General features: G+C 36.0%; 1 protein-coding gene across 3 annotated transcripts in view; it reads right to left on the bottom strand.

Moving 5' to 3' along the window:
• Positions 1-16,906, bottom strand: part of DCDC1 (doublecortin domain containing 1) — a 393,336-nt gene that overhangs the window by 73,826 nt on the left and 302,604 nt on the right. For all 3 annotated transcript variants that reach the window (XM_074372209.1, XM_074372210.1, XM_045523733.2), the window contains one exon: positions 475-598. In XM_074372209.1, coding sequence (XP_074228310.1) covers positions 475-598 — 124 coding nt within the window. The remainder of the gene's footprint in view (positions 1-474; positions 599-16,906) is intronic.

The raw sequence follows: 16,906 nt of genomic DNA, 5'->3' as shown, positions 1-16,906 counted from the left end.
AACTATATGCTGTTACTGGAGACCCCTCAAAACAGAAGAACATACAAATATCAAAAGTAAAAGGACAGAAAGAAGATCTGCAAGGCAGATAACAACAACAAAGCTGAGGTAGTTGTATTAGTATTGACTAACTGAAAACTTTAAACTAGCACTACAAAGTCTACATAACAATAAAAGTTTCAGTTCACCACAGTGATGTAATATTTCTGAACATGTGTGTATCTAAGAACTAAATTTCAAAATATATGAAGTAAAATTTGGCAGAGCACAAGAAGAAATAGATAAATTCCATATTCATTCCATAATGAATGACTTGAGTGCATCTTTCTAATTGACAGAACAATATAATTAATTGATCACTTGCATCTAACAACTGTAAATCAAAAACTGAATAGAAATTTTTACACACATTGACCACATATTGGGGCCTTAAAATAAGTCTCAACAACAATGTCTTATACAAAGCAATACAACCTCATTAAGTTGGCCGCTGGGTAGGACTGGCCACATGTAAGTAAGCTTATTCCAGAGAGAATTTTCAACTCTGGAATGTTTCCACTGGCCTGGCTTACTGGTCCCTTCATGTTTTATGGCCCACCTAAAGCAAAAGAAAAGACAAAAGAGAATTTAGCAAGGTTAAAAAGCACTTCAAAAAATATTCATTGAGTACTCCTTATTAAGTAGGCAAAACTGAGTTTGAATTAAAAACCCAAATCTATAATTTACCGCATGTAAGAAACATAAAAGTAATTTTTAATGAAAGAATATATCTTTAAAAATCAGGAAAAAAATGGCAATGTTTTAACTGACAGTGAAATTTGAGGCAAAAGGCAAAGTAAAATAGCAGAGTCAATTTATAATAATGACACAAATAACAGTACCAACATAGAAAAAAAACAAGCAAAACTTTTTAGACATTCAAAGAGAAATCAACAGACACACAATTAGTGTGGAAGATATCATTACATCACCAACAGATGATGAACTACCAGGTAAATTTTTTTAAGTAACAAATAAGGACATAAAATATCTGACAGCTAAAACTATTAAATGTAAGTATGCCCATTTAGTTATAGACATTTTAGCTTATTAATAGAAAATGTCTTTCTCAACAATTCTTGAAACACTTGCAATATTTGCCACATACTAACAAGGTAAACCTCAATTTAGTTTTAAAATAAAAATTGAACTAACTACACTTTGTGGCAAGTGACAGAATAAAATTAGATATAAATGAAAATTTAAATTTTGCTATTTCAACCACAAGATAATTTTAAAAACACATTCTCTCTTTCAAAATACTATTACACCAGATAAGGGGAAAAATAACATGATCAAAAATTATTCAGCAAGCAATGAAAATAATAATCATGAAAACTTAAAGAATACATTTAGAATTATATTCAAAGATAAATGCATAATGTTAAATGCTTATTTATTAAGAGCTAAATAGAGAAAGGAAATTAATAAAGCATTGAACTCAGTAATTTGTTTTAAATATATCCCATGGAAAACAGATGAGAGAAAACAGTAAACATTCAAATATAAATAAATAATTAGGAAATAGAATATCAGTAGAATGGTTCAAAGAAATGCTTTTGAAATAAAAATTAAAATAGCAAGCCTTATGCAAATAAATTTAGATTTTAAAAATATACAAACCAACTAGAAAAAAATGAGCTAAATATTAAGCACAGAGAAGATTAAAAGAGTATATTATGCATATTTATGTTAATGAATGCAAAACTTCTGGTGAAAAAAATTTTTTAAAACCTTGTAGATTTGAAATAGAAAATACAGTCTTGCTCATGTAACTTCACAGAGCATTCAACAGATCATTTTTGTATTATATAAAACATCCTAAACCGTAACGATATAGAAAACTAGCTAATTCATTCCATGAATGGGAGATAAGCTTCATAATAAAGTCAGTCACTGGTAATTTAAGCAATACAACTATCTTACAATTAAAGATGTGAAATTGCTAAATCAATATTAGCCAATAAAATTTAACATTATGGCAAGAGATTAATCGCTACAGCTAAGTAATACTCAGTCTACAAATGAAATGATGGACATTTATAATGTAATAAATCACTGATTAGTGAATGAGACTAGAGAAGCAGCCCATCAGCTATAATTTTTTCTAGTGCACGTGATGGTCATCCGAGCCTGAAAGTTTCCTGAGCTTGCCTGGCCTCATCAGAACCATTTGCAGTATTCAACCCTACGTTCAAGGGCCTAGCTTTCCCTTAAACTTGCTGGAAGTTCTTTGTGCCTGGGTACTGAAGGATGGTGGTGGTAAGAAAGACGTGTTCCTTAACCAACACAGAACCTGACCTCCTGCTACCTTAGAGCAGTCAGTGATTTGATTTAAGGTCAACACTTCTGCTTGCACCTAGATCCTTATCCTCTCTCATCTTAAGACTTTGTTCCTGCCCTGAACTATCAATTTTCCTGCCCTTCTGGTCATTCCATCTGCAAGTCTGACAGCTTGGTATCTTAAAAAAATTTTTTTCTCTATACCCCACGTCCATCTCCAGTTATTGCCTTATTTCTTTCTGTTCCTTTACAGAAAATTCCTTAAAAGACTCATCTCCTCTTCTTCTCCTTCCTTTTTCTCTTAAGCTAATTCCAATCAAATTTTCATCTCTAAAACTCCAATGAAACTACCCCACCAGAATTTTAACATCACTAAAGCCAAAGGTCTTTTTAAGACATAACTGAACTAACAGCAGTGCCCAACATGATCATTCCTTCCTTCTTAAAAGACTTTCTTGATTTGAATTCATTTGACTTCCATGAAACCAGCTTATCCTGGCTTTCTCCCCAAACTGTCTGTCTCCTCTCATATACCACTGGGTGGGAAATATACCCTATGAAAACCCAGCGCCTGCCACATGAATCGAGTTTTTAGATGTCTGTTGATCTGATGCATGTAAAGCTGTTTCTATAAGGTAAAGCACAGGTTGTTGATGAAAAGATTAATCCTTTTGGTTGCACTGCCTATATAACTTCAGCCCATCAGGATGTCTTTGAAAGGAGCTGGTCAAGTTCAACTTACACTGTTAATAAACATTCACATAGAGCAAAGGCTATTCGACTGCAGAGTTCCAGCACAGCGTGGGATTTATGTAAAAGCAATAGACCTCTTAATAATTATGTTTTATAAATGAAGAGCTGACAGACCCTTAACTGTAATGGCACTAGCAGGCCAGCTATAATGACTGTACATGTGCATAACATAAATTAGAACTTTACGGCTTCAGTAAGGACTTTGGCATCTTAATTCCTAAAAGTCAGCACTAGGTGGCGACAATGATTCATGCAATGCTCGGAGAGCTTATTTTTTTTATTTAATATTTTCCCTTCTCTTCAGTATGGAGGAGAGTGTTCTGAAACAATTGGCATTTTTAATAGAAACATGATATAAAACAAAACATTTCATGTTTTGGAAAGACCTACTTGAAAGCACACACACACAAACATCTTACAAGGTAATCAAATAAGGTTCAAAGACAACTTTGTTTATTTAAAATAGTAACTTTATTCACCCTGCTTTTCCATTAAATGTAAAATTCTATTTGATATTTCATGAGTATCTACCTCCATGGATAGAAACATGACCAAAGTTAAAATATCCTCCTGGATTTATATGAAACTGAAAAATAAAAAAAAACTTAGGATCATTGCTCAACATTTCAGTTGATAGTCACCTCTTCCCTCAAAAACTAAGTCCAGAGTTGATCATATCAATTTAAGTTTGATTAATGGAGTCATGGCTCCACCAGAATGCTCAATTCAATTAATCTTATGAAGGGATGGGAAACAAAGACACCTTAGATAATGTTTTTGGAGTCCAGTGCCTTTGACAGAACTTCAGCATTGTAGCAGGCTCTGAGAAACTGTGCAGGACTGTACAGAAAGGTATTATTCTGCACTCTGGGAAATCAATAGCAAAATAAAAAGAAACCCAAATGTGTCCCAGTTGAAGAGAAATAGTCTTTCTTCATATTCTATCAAGACATAATTATATTGTTGCCAACAATGTAATGAACATAGTAATAAAATATGATACAATATATAATTTGGATATGATACAGTAAATTATAAATACTCTGGCAAATTCAAACTTAAATCAGCAGTCTCTAACAAACATGCATGTAAAAATCAGGGTCACATCCCACAACTGTCAAAGAACTCTTCAACTCTGCTTTACACCAGAACCTGTGTATTTAATTGGTCATTGTTCGATTTTTTTAAGTTTATCTAAGCCACAGATCAGACCACTTAGAATTCATCTATAATTAAAGTTGCATAGCTCCTCAGAAACCATGAAATCACATTATACAAAACAATTATATACTGTATACACTGATCTTATTAGAAATCAGTTTATAAGACTAACATTAAGTACCCCAACCCTGAAAAAAGAAAAAGATAGAAGAAATGGGCAGATTGCAAAAATGGTAGCAATAATAGTAATGACCTACTTTGATGGGATTTAATAATATTCCAACAACAAATTCCCACAGGTTTGAATTGTTTTGAAGCTTTCTAAGGGTATAGTCCTCTAGACAGGAAAGAAATCATTCAAAATCAGAAACTACACACACAAGCTAATCTTAAGCACTGTGTAAGGGTTAAAAGATTAGCTACATAACTGGAAACCTGAATCTATCAGCTATCAGTCTCTAAGCTTTTCCTCATACCACTATATCAATATTTAAGTTACATTTATTTTGCAGCTCATACTGAATATTGAAGTTAAATTTAATAGTTTATGCAAATAATTATTTTAAGATTTAAATCTTAAATATTTTTCGCTAACAGAAACAAGGCACTGAAGACTACAGTGTTATTAATTTATAAGCCAAAATTTATAAAGATCAAGTAACTTTTGCATATTAAATATTATTCTACTTTATTCCTGGGATATTTTGTAGAAACTAGTAAATACACTTGGAACTTGTTCTTCTGTTTTATATATTCCCATTTGCCCCATCTCTTTACATTATTTTGATAACTAGAAAATTACTTAAGACAAAGACTAGATTTTAATGGCAACTAAAGGCTAAGGAGAATTCAATGACCATGTTTCCATCTTGCATAACTGGGAATTTTTAAGAGTGAGAAATAATTCCAACAATTACCCTAGAAAGAACACTTGTTTCATAATAATTTCCATAATTGTATATTATACTTCTCTCAATTGAAGATCATCAATTCAGCCTTTTAACACAATCCAAAGTTATTTTTTAAAACATCAATTATAAAATACTGTGGAAACCTATAGTACATTAGTGGTAATTGCCAGGAATATGTATGTATTTAGTATAGAAAAGTAAATGGATATACAGATGAATATGAAGTCACACCTGACATCTCTTGCAAGTTTGCTTTTCAAAATAAAGTCTTTGACCTGCTCTATTTTGTTTTGTTTTTCTAGTTGGTTGAGCTTCCTGGTTATTTAGATTCTGGATACATAGAAGTAATCTATATTCAGCACTAAAAACCTATCATTATCTCCCATAGTCAGAGAGTTTCATACTTCTGTAAAGCAAAGCTCTCTTTGCAGCTACAGTAAAATCTCCATCAAGTGCACGATTTGTAAACAAACAAAAAAATTCTTCCTTCAAAATACTTGCTTATGGTGGAACCCCATGTCATCTTCAAGTTCTTGAATCTGTTTAATTTACTACCTATCTGGGCCTGATAGGTTAGCTTTGGTATTTGAGATGTTTGGGGATATCCACTACCTCAAGTTTCTGTGTAGATTTTTGTCCAAATAAAGCACATTAATAACTGTCTATTGAGCACCTGCTGTCTCTCCCCTACACAATGCTAGGCACTATGGGGAATGCAAAAGAAGTTAGAGAGGATTTCTTACCTTAGGAAGACTATAGCATTTTAGGAAGAAGCAAAAATTATACACCTGGAGAGTTTCTGAAAACAATACAAGACAATATGTAATGGAGAAAAATGGCACTTTCAATAAGAGTTACAACAGGTACACCTAATGGAAAGAAAATAATACAAGCTTAATATTATAGAAAGAAATTGTTGGAGTGGAGGAAGGATGCATGAATTTTGTTTACATGGAGGATAAACAGTTTGGGATAATGAAAGGGAAGAAGAAAGATGACATTTCAAGAGATGGAGAAAAAAATACAATCTTTCGGTGTTATGTAATAGCTCCACTGTCTGATTTTCAAAGACACAGAGTTCCAGGAAGAAGAGAGCGATTCACGTCTATAGCTTTTCACTTCCCAGTCTCAGTTATGTCTAGCCAATTCTTTTCCTTAAAGCAAAGTGTTTCAACATTTAAGGCTCTTGATTGCCTCCACTTATTCATATCAAGAAGGAATAGTTATCCCCCAAATCAATTCTCCAGTAATGATAGATTTTTAGAAGGGAGCAGGGCTACCCAGTTAAAGACAAGATTTCTTGCATTGAGGTGTAGCCATACATCAAAGTTTCAGCCAAATAAGCTGGGAGTGGATATGATGTGACTCACAGAGTTCACCCTTAAAACAACTGGACATGTGCCTCCTCGGTCCCTTTTTTCCATCCCTTTTCCTACTGACTGGGAGATAGCAAGAACTGGAACGGCCACTTAAGACCTAGAGGTGGAAGCCACATGATAAGAATGAAGGGCTGCCTACCAGGTCTTAGTACCCCCTATCTATAAACCATCATGCAGAGAGAAGTGAGCTTCTGTATAAGCCTGAAAGCTTTGGAGGGTCTATCAGCTTTCTAGTATACTCTCGGTCATTTCCATGACTCCAGTCTTTTACTTTTTCCTGTGCTTCCTCTGAACCTGTTGCTGCTTTCTCTGCTATCCATCTCTGAGGAACTTTTCACTACCATTGACGGCTCATCTCTTTCCTTATTCTCATGGCTGCTTTCATCAATTCCTGTCCTGTCCTTTCCTTTCTTTGATCTTCACCCACTGGTTGCCCAATGGTCACCTTCTCTGACCTCTTCAAGAAATGCTTTTAGAGACAGTGATTGATAGGTCTTCAGAAATATTGCCATGAAGAAGACAGACCCCACTTGCCTGATCTAAGGGGGTGCCGGGTGGGCTCCAAGGGCATCAAGGGATGGACTTTAGTTATCACTACATCACTATTCAGGAAGGGTCCAAAGATATTGGCACTCATGTAGAACTGGGTGGTTGCTTTTTGTAAGTATTTCCTCTTTAGGTATATTTTTCCAAACAGCTTTTAAGGTCTTCAGATTGTCTATTGTGAGTCATATTTCAGTTTTGTGTCAAACAAAGATCCCAGGAAACAGATGAGGAAAAAAGAACAAGCAGCTGAGAGGGAAAGAAAAACACAGTGAGGTTCCAATGAAAAGGACAAGAGCACTTAGCTATAGAAAAGAAAGAAAGAGGTATGAGAACACTGTTAAAAGAATAAATATTAATAGGAAGTCCACACATGTAATCAAATAACAAGGATCAATGCAGTGCATTATACAGAGGAAACTCTTAATATTAAAACACACGTGAACAATCCTACATTTGTCACAGTGTGATACTGTTAAGTAACATAAAATTCAGTGTATAAGAAATGCTGTCTATGTCTACTAGACTGTAAATTTCATGGGGACTCTGACTGTTCTGTTTCAGGGCATCCCCAGTGCCTAGAACAGCATCAGCACAGATCCTGAACTGAATAAACAGTTGTAGGATGTAGTACTAAATGGAGACCTGGGCAACCAGTGGTTCTGCCCTGGACCTCACTTTTACCCTCCTCCTGCTTCACTCAGTGGGTGAGGAGTGCATGGAGCCAAGGAATCCATGAGCCTCCTCTCCACTTCCAGACAATTCTCTGAGATCTTAGGGTTCCTTGGCTAAATAGCCCCAAACTTGCTTCCAGGGAGTGGAACAGCCTTCTCCTCAGCTCTATCCTGATTGCAAACCTCCTGCCGGCATGCAGCCCCTAGTATTGAAAGCTGGCCAAGGGACTGCTCTGCTTGGTGTGGAGCAGATATTGGACAAGGGGGCTGTCTGTATATTTTGCATGTCCATTAAGTATTAGATACAGCTAAGGCTGTGAAGAGAAGATGGGTGGGCCATGGGCATGAAGTCTCTATTTTATCATAAGATAAAAGGGTTGCTTTTATCCCAACATGCAAATGAATGTGAGGGGAAGCTTGGCTGAATAAATGGATGGCTGGATAGGTAGATGCATGGATGCATGGATAGTTACATTATGGATAAACAAATGAAAGTAATGCCCTAACATGAACTAATGAACTATACCAGGGAAAGAGAAATGAATGGGGGCACACGGGCTTTCCCAGAGATTCTGACAATAGCAAAGCCTGTCAGGTTGCACAAGGACCTCTTTAGTGCCTTTAATGATTCATCTCAACAGTCATATCGTTGTCCAGAAAAAGAGAGACTGTCATGAGATATCTTAAGGTATTTATTTAATTTTAGTCTAATAATGACACAAAATGTAACTTTTTAAGACAAAATTATTGATCAAATAAAAATTTTAAATGTGTAACCCAACACATTTTGATATAAAATAGATTCAGGCTTCAATTATAAAAAGAAAGTTCTAACGTCACATAAATAAAGCACTTTCTCTTGCCAAGACTCCACCTGGCAGCAGACCTGGCACCTAGAGGTGCACACCAGGCATTTGTCAGCAGAGCAGAGTAGTTGAGAGCAAGCAGTCTGATGCCAGACCCCTGGGATTAAATCTTGGCTTCACCTCTGACTAGCTGGGTGACCTTGGATATGTCACTCTTGGGATAACAAGACACCTACATCAGTGAGTTGTTATAAAGATTAAACATATCATTATTTGTAAAGTAACAGAACAGCGTCCACCCCATAGTCAGCACTCTGGAAAGGCTGACTTCCCAAGTTAAATGTTATGTTATTGTTAAATAACATAAATGGTGACTTTGTTACCCATGGTGTTAGCTATTCTCATTACATAACAAATTATACTGAATCTCAAAAACAGGCATGGTCTCTAAATGTCGGTCAATTTAAATTTTAGAGGCTATTCTCTAAGCTAACTACAAAGCAACTCTGGTAATAACATTGGATTTCAACTATCTCAAAATATTTCTAGTGTTTCCACAATTGACTTTGGTTAATGGAACATTAATTCAATGGGAGTTTTATAAGTCAGCAGGTGGAAAAGCTATGTTTTAACTTTTTCTTCCCTGGCTAATGAAGATGTGTTCAATGTTTCAAATATTTTAATCTATGCTAAAGTTATAGAATAATAAGAATGAACCTAATCTCCATCTGTGTAAGAATGTTTCATGTAAACCATACACCGAGAACACCAAAGCAGCGCCAAGGAGAGTTACCCAGAAACAAACATAAATGGATTGCAAAAACTGTAAAAATAGTAATAATAATAATGCTATCCACTCATCTTTTAGAATGAAATGACATGACTTATACCTGTTTTTATTTAAGAAAATTTTAGGATTTTATTATTTTCCATAGAACAGCTAAATATAAATTCTTAATCTCAAATATCCACATTAATTACATGCATGTTAATGGTGCACTAAAAGCAGTTCAAAGGATTTCTATTTTGAGGGTCTCACAAGCAGTTTCTATTTTCCCTATTATTAGTATTGCTGTTGTTTTTTCCTAAAGCATCTTTTGTTAGGAATACACTTCACAAGTTCTTTAACAGTGAGTTAAAGTTACACACCATTGAACAAAAACCTTCAAATTTTAACACTGCAACTTTAACAGGATCTGTGAAGATATTATCAGAAATGTCAGCAGCACAATGAAATTAAGTTAATCCACAATATCTACCAAACTTCATAACATTACCTCCTTTTTCACACAAGTCAGACTGATTTGAAAGATAAGCATTTGTTTGAAAATCAATGGCAACATTCTTTTGTTTCATTTTATGCAGCTTTAAAGACCTAAGGAGCCTTAGGAATTAATTGCAGGCTTCTAATAAACACAATGATGTAATGACGTATTTAACATTACTGTTTTTTGTTTGATTCCAAATAAATTGCAGATTTTTTTCTGGTGTGATACTAAAACAATTACCATTTTGCAAAAAGGATAATTAATCTGCAATTTTTTCACATTAGATCATATATCTCTAAAAAGTGCCCATGGATCTGATAGTCTTCAGCTGCTGTGTATTTATTTTTCATTTTTTCTACTGATGTACCGCCCCATCAGTGCTGACATTTAAATGAGTGAGTATTCAACACAAATGTGATCATTTGTACAGCATCCAATGCGGCCCCATACTGAGATGATTGCTTCTGGGAGCCATCCCCAGGTTCTCAAATAGGGGGAAAAAGCCAGGCAAAATTTTATCAATTTACATTTTTCTGTGATTAATTTTTATGCAAATAAGGGCCCGACCGTGCTCCCATCTCACCTGAATCATCCGGATCATCAAAGACAAATTGAGCATCACTTATTTAAAAAATAGGCTTTAAACTACTCTACAGCTGTGTTGGAAAATGCTAAGAGCAGGGCATGAACTTATCTAATATAACAGGAATAGATAAGAAAATGCTTTTATGTGCATTTTGTACACAATGCCATAAACATGGAACTTAACAAAATAAAAAATTTCCTTTGCTCTGAATATTCTCTGGTCTTTGTACATATTCAGCAATGGGAATGACAGCATATGAAGCAATATTTTCCCCATTTCTGAATGCATAATCAGAAATGTTTCCCATTAAGCAAAATATACTAACCATTACATGTCTTTGCCAACTTTCTAATGCTTCCAGATGAAAGTGTCTAATAAATAGAGTAAATATATAGAGGAAACAAAATGTCACAGAATTAAATGACAAACCTTAGTTTGTGATGGGGGTTTATATTGTCAATATGCTGCATAAGATTGACATAGCACTTTGAAGTCTGCACAATCTGTTTCTAAATTCAGCAAACTTCCACGAAATTAATAGAATTATTTCTTTGCATTTGGGACCCAGTATAAATTATAAAAATCATATTGGATTTTTCTGATTAATAATATTCTTCAGATTTATGAACTGCAAATTAAGATGTTTTCCATGATATCTGGAATCAAGTTAACAGTGTGATTCATATAAATAGTCACAGCTTATAAATGCCTACCTCAGCAGTAACTTAGTTCAATTTGCTATTTTTTAGCACAAGCTATATTTTCTCATATGGTGTCTTTTAAAAGTGTGCTTAGAGCTTTATATACATGACTCAGTTATCAAAATCTTCCCAGATGTCTCTTTTCCTCTCACTCACGAAAATAATCGCCAGAGCAGAAATAAATTGTTGACAATTCTCTGAGAATGGAAACAGACCACAGGGGGTAAAAATCTGGTTATCTGAATGGGCGATATAATCGAAGGTTCAGCTAAGCTAAGGGAATTTCAACATAAACAATGCTCTTATTTCCAGGAACGGATTCTCCTTTATATACAATAGTGGAGGAATGCCAATCCTTTCCTCACTGCTGTGAGAAAAGTGCTGGACAGGAACAAGATTAGAATCTTAAAAGCTGTCCTGGGGAGCTAAATTACTGTGCAGCGTACAGGTGAGGAGGTAAAAAGAGCAAAAATAAATGGAGTTTATTCCATGGTTTTTAGAGTTTATTTCACGAAGACAGAAATAAAGATATCTAAATCCATAGTTACAGGCACTCCATGTAAGATGGCTCTCTGTGAGTGTGTGTGTGGGGGAGCATGTGTGTATGGAACTATGTCATGGGTTTCCTCTCTCCCTCACCAACAAAAATACACCACTCAACACCATATTCCACAAAAAAGATTCCTGTTTATCTTCTCACTGTCTTAGTTCAAAAATAACCTGGGAAAGACAGGTGTTCCCCCCACCCTACACACACACACACAAATCACTAATTTTAGACTGGTGAGCAGTGGATGAGGAATAGAATACCCAGATTCGTACAACTCTTGAAGCATATGCACATCCATCTAGTCTGATCTTTGGTTTCAACTAGCCAGCACAGAACATCATCTGCTGTGATTCCATAGGAAGTTGAAGCAATTCACATAGCTCATAACCTGGACATTTCATATTCTCAAGCAAAGGTGGGTGTTGAGCAACTCTCAATCCCCAAGGATTTGCAAACTTTACCCCTGACTTTACACAGCAGCTGTTTGGTTGAAAGCAGGTCAGCTGGCAACCACACGGCTGTTTTTTTTAAAGCCCAGGATAGTTGCCAGTGTAATGTGAAAACCAGCTTGTCTCTCACAGAAGTAAACTGGCACCTCCCAAATGACAGGGGGAGCTGCTTGCACATGCATTGATGGAGTACATTTGGGGACAATGGGACAAGGGACTGGAGAAGGAGAAAGTCTTTAGGGATGGTAACTCACAAACTTAGGGAAGAAATAAAGTTGGTCCTATGAGGAGCAGAGCGGGAATTCAGTGCTCCTGGAAACAGAGTCTCACAGCCCACACATTTAATCTTGGCCACCGTCTTTTTTACAGAAATCAGATGACCCCTCCTTCCATCTGAACAATCATTCCTTGGTAACCATTCCAAGGAAGGGGACACTGACTCCCTAATTTTAATGAAAAGCACAATTTTTGGATTCTGCTTCTCAAACCTTAAAACTTCAGCACAGGGAAAAAAATCACAATACATCTTGGCAATAATTGTGAATCTTATAGATCTTAGGGTAAAGAACTGTAGGAGAGTCAGAAATTAGTAAAGGAAACTTCAGTGTGTCATATTACATGTGAACACTTCTGGCAGAATGCATTCATCTCAGTTTCTGAATTTAAAAATTAAAATACCTGTAAATACACCCTAGAATGATTATCTTTTTATTATAGAAATAAGATAATCATATTGAAATATTATATTTTGTGGGTTTCTCTTTTTCCATTTATGGCATGCCTGTTTTTGCCAGTTGTTTAAAATTAAAATATAACTTACATAAAGTAAGTTGTAAACCTTAAATGTATAGTCAATGACTTTTTACACATGTAGACATCTGTATAGAAGCGCAATCTCAAACAAGAGATAGAATGTTTCTCTCACTTCACTTTATTCTTGTAAAATTGTATGGAGTATTAATGATATGGGGAAGTGAGGTTCAGACAAATTAAGAAACTTGCCAGAGATCACATAAGTGACAAGGCTAAGTTTCAAATGACCATGATCATTTGACTCCAAAGACCGCATCCTCCTCATTAAGCCACAGGATCTCTCATAAATGAGAACATGGAAAACAACATTTATAGAAATAAATTCCCAAATTGAATAAGTTACGTAAAATTAACAAACAGAACAATTTATGAAATAATTTACTAAAATTGATTTTCTAATAGACTCAAATTTCAAAGGATGGCATATTTTTACTTGCAGAGAGAAATTATTATCAGGCTCAGCCATATGGCAGAAAACTCAAATAATAGTGGATTAATATATATAATAGTTTATTTTAGATAGTAATTTATTTTTCTTTTATTCATAAATCAAGAAATTAGCAGTCTAATTGATGTGAAAGTTATTAAGTCATTAGAAATCTAGACTTTACCTTCCTTTCTCTCTGCTATTCTTGTATCTTTTCCTTGTGGTTGTCTCATGATCACACAATGGTTGCTATAGCTCTAGTCATCATGGCCATTTTCCAAGCAGCAAGAAGAAAAAGGTAAGAGTAAAAAGGTATCTGCTTAATACCTCAGTCAAAACCTTTTAAATTTGTTATCCAATAACTTCACCTAATGACTTCCACTTTTTATAGGAGGGGACACCTGTATCTGCAGTGGAGACTAGGGTATTTAGTATTTGAACTAGATACATTTCCACCTTTAATAATGAAAGAAGAGCAAAGAATGGAGTTTGGGCAGACAATCAGTAGTCTCTTTTTCAGGAAGGGAAAAAACTGATCCATTTAAGCATTCAAAATACACATAAGAATAAAAACAGCTCTGCTCATAACTGGAACTCACTGTACTGAAAAATACCATTCAAAAGAATGGTATTCTTTATGAAGTGATTACCAAAAATAACTCCTACTGTATTAAAAAAAAAGAGATGCATATATATGCATATATTTCTCTAAATATATATGTATATATATATATAATTGTATAGAGAAAATCATAAATGAAATTCAGTCATTCAAATAAACATTTCTCTTTTTTTTTTTTCAAATAAGTATTTCTTGAGTGTCTATAGTACTGCTCTGAGTACTTGGGATATAGCCATGAACAGGACAGACAAGTTTACTGCTCTCAGGGAGCTTATAAACAACAAACAAATAAAGAAGGTCTGAAAATGGTAAGTGTTATGCAGAAAATTAAAATACGTTATCATGATAGAGAGTGATTGTGTAACTAATTTATGTGGGGCTATCAGGGAAGACTTCTCTTAGGAGGCTACATTTAAGCTGAGATTTGAATGGCAAGACAGAAAGAGCCATGTAAAGCTCATGGGAAGAGTATTTGGGGCCAGAGGAACAGCTGGAGCAATAGCACTAGATGGAAAAAAGCTTATTATGTTCCAGGAACAGGAGGAGAGCTAGTAGGCTGGAGCAGAGTTGGGTGGGGACAGCAGTCACAGAGGTGGGCAGGAGCCAGACTTTGTAGTGTTTGGTGGGCCAAGATAGTAAGCTGAGATTTTATTCTAAACATGATGGAGAGTGTTAAGGATGAGAGTGACATATAATGTTCATTTAAAAATGAATGACTCTGGTTGCTAATGGAGAATGGATGGTAGTGGGGCAAAAACAAGCAGAAAGAGCAGGTAGGAATCAGCTGCTATAGAACAGATGATGGCAACCAGGACTAAGAGAAATCAAAATAAATGGACAGACTCTAGATCTAGGCATGGAAATAAATGAAAGCTTCATCAGTTGAACTTGAGGATGCATGAGGTATTGAGATGGGGCTGGTGATGGAAAACGAAGTGAAGAGATGCCCAGGTGTCTGGCCTGAGGAGAGATGGAGAGGACTGGAAGAGGGGCAAGTCTGAGAAAGGAAAATAACCTCTCTAATTGGGGTATGTTCAGTCTGAGATTCCAGTTACACCTCCAAACGGAAATGTCTGTTGTATGAAATTGGATCTATGAGCCTGCAGAGGTTGGGACTGGAGATATGGATTTGGGAATCGCTGGAATCTTGATGGCATTTCAAGCCTCGGGAGCAGATGAGACCATCCACGGAGTACAGAGGTAGAAGAGAAGAGGTCAGAGGACAGAGCCCTGTGGCACTCAATGTTAAGAGCTACAACAAAAGCAAAAAGAGCAGACAGTTAAAGAGACTGAAAAGGAGCGTTCAACGTGGTAGGAGAGAGGTCAAGAGATGAAAGTGTTTCACAAGTAGGAAGTATGAGGTTAAAGGTGTCAAATGCTTTGAAAGATCACATAAGAACAAAGAAATGTCAACTGGAAGAGCTATGTCACATGGCACAGAAAAAGCAGTTATTTTTCAATATTTAATGTGAATGAACACTGTTCCAGAATTGAGCACTCATACACTCAAAGAAACGAGAGAATCCAAACTAACCCAGGCAGCTCCAAAGCCTGCCAAGAAAGAAATTGTTGACGTGAAGGAGATGTTGTCTCAAGAGATGTTGTAAAAATACAAAGCACCATTAATATTGCTTCAGAATCTTACTGACAAAGGGCATCCCAGAGCTGGGTTGTCAACTATAGCAGAACCTATGTATGCAGTCAAATATGTGTGTGTAATGTAAGATGCCTTAGGTGTTTTATGAGAGACAAAAATAAAATCATTCTTATGTCTGTAAGATCTCATTTAAATGCATGCTTTCCAAGGAGCATAACCTAGTGTCATCACTATGCAGACTGAAGGGGGCACAGCACTTTTTGGCATCTTAAGGTATTTGTAGTGTTGAGATGCACTGGAAGATGCTCCCAGGAGCAGTGAAGCCATGTGGTCAAGGACGCACCTGTAGTACAGGTAAGATCCTTCTTTGGCGGTATATGTTCTCAACAAGGAAGCTATAGCCAAAGAGTATGAGAGACAAGAGGACTACCCATAAATATATATAAAGCACTGTGGATATGCTCAGGAATAACCAAGGAGACATAGGAAAGAAAAGCAAGAAGGGCTAAGGTGCTCCAGTTAGCAGGCGAGGCTGTTTGCCAGGAAATGTGGTCATTTGCAGTGTGACCTTATTTGTACCCGAAGCTAACAAGGTTTGAGAACATTTGGATTCCACTAATAATAAAGCACATGTATTTTTATAATACAATTCTATGTTTATTTTCTTCTTATTAACTGTATTAAGCTATTTACATAGTGGAATTGTATTTAAAGAGTTATTTAGTAAAGACATGCCACAAATAGACAGTTTCACTAACGCTAATCACACAAGTGCAGTGAAGCAAAGTTATGTTCGAGCAAGTAACATGGATGAGAACGCCTCATTCTTGTGACATTTTCCAGGCCAGCAGACTTGAAATTATGCCATTCCAAAATAATTCTGGGGTGGGAAGCTTCCTAGGATAATACAGCCACACTTAAGTGAGAGTTACGAAGAGAAGCTGATGTGAGAAAGCTGTAATATTGCTGGCATAAAAATAGGTGCTGCCAGGGAGTGCGGCAGTTGACAAATGGCTTGCGGAGGGAGGGCTGAGGGACATCCCTGGTATCCACCATGAGGAGGCCGGCCTGAAGCAGCAGGTGTGGGCTGTAATGAGAGCCCAGGACCTTCAGGGCAGACAGGAGGGAGCAGCATGAAAGGAGGAGGGAGGCATGACACCTGGGAGTAAGTGTGGCTGCAGAAAGGAACCAACACAGAGGCAAACGGGTCCAATGCAAGGTTACTGGGCTTGGTGGACACTCTCAATAAGCAAAATGTCAGGATGCTAGATGTCTGACTCTAAACACTGAATTGTATTGCTGGTGAAAATCAGTAAGGCTCTCAAGTCTAATGCGAAGGAAAAA

This window comes from Camelus bactrianus, chromosome 10 (assembly GCF_048773025.1).
Source record: "Camelus bactrianus isolate YW-2024 breed Bactrian camel chromosome 10, ASM4877302v1, whole genome shotgun sequence".
In the NCBI taxonomy this organism is placed as follows: domain Eukaryota; kingdom Metazoa; phylum Chordata; class Mammalia; order Artiodactyla; family Camelidae; genus Camelus; species Camelus bactrianus.
The sequence above is the reverse complement of the archived record's forward strand: the minus strand, read 5'-3'. Positions and strand labels throughout refer to the sequence as shown.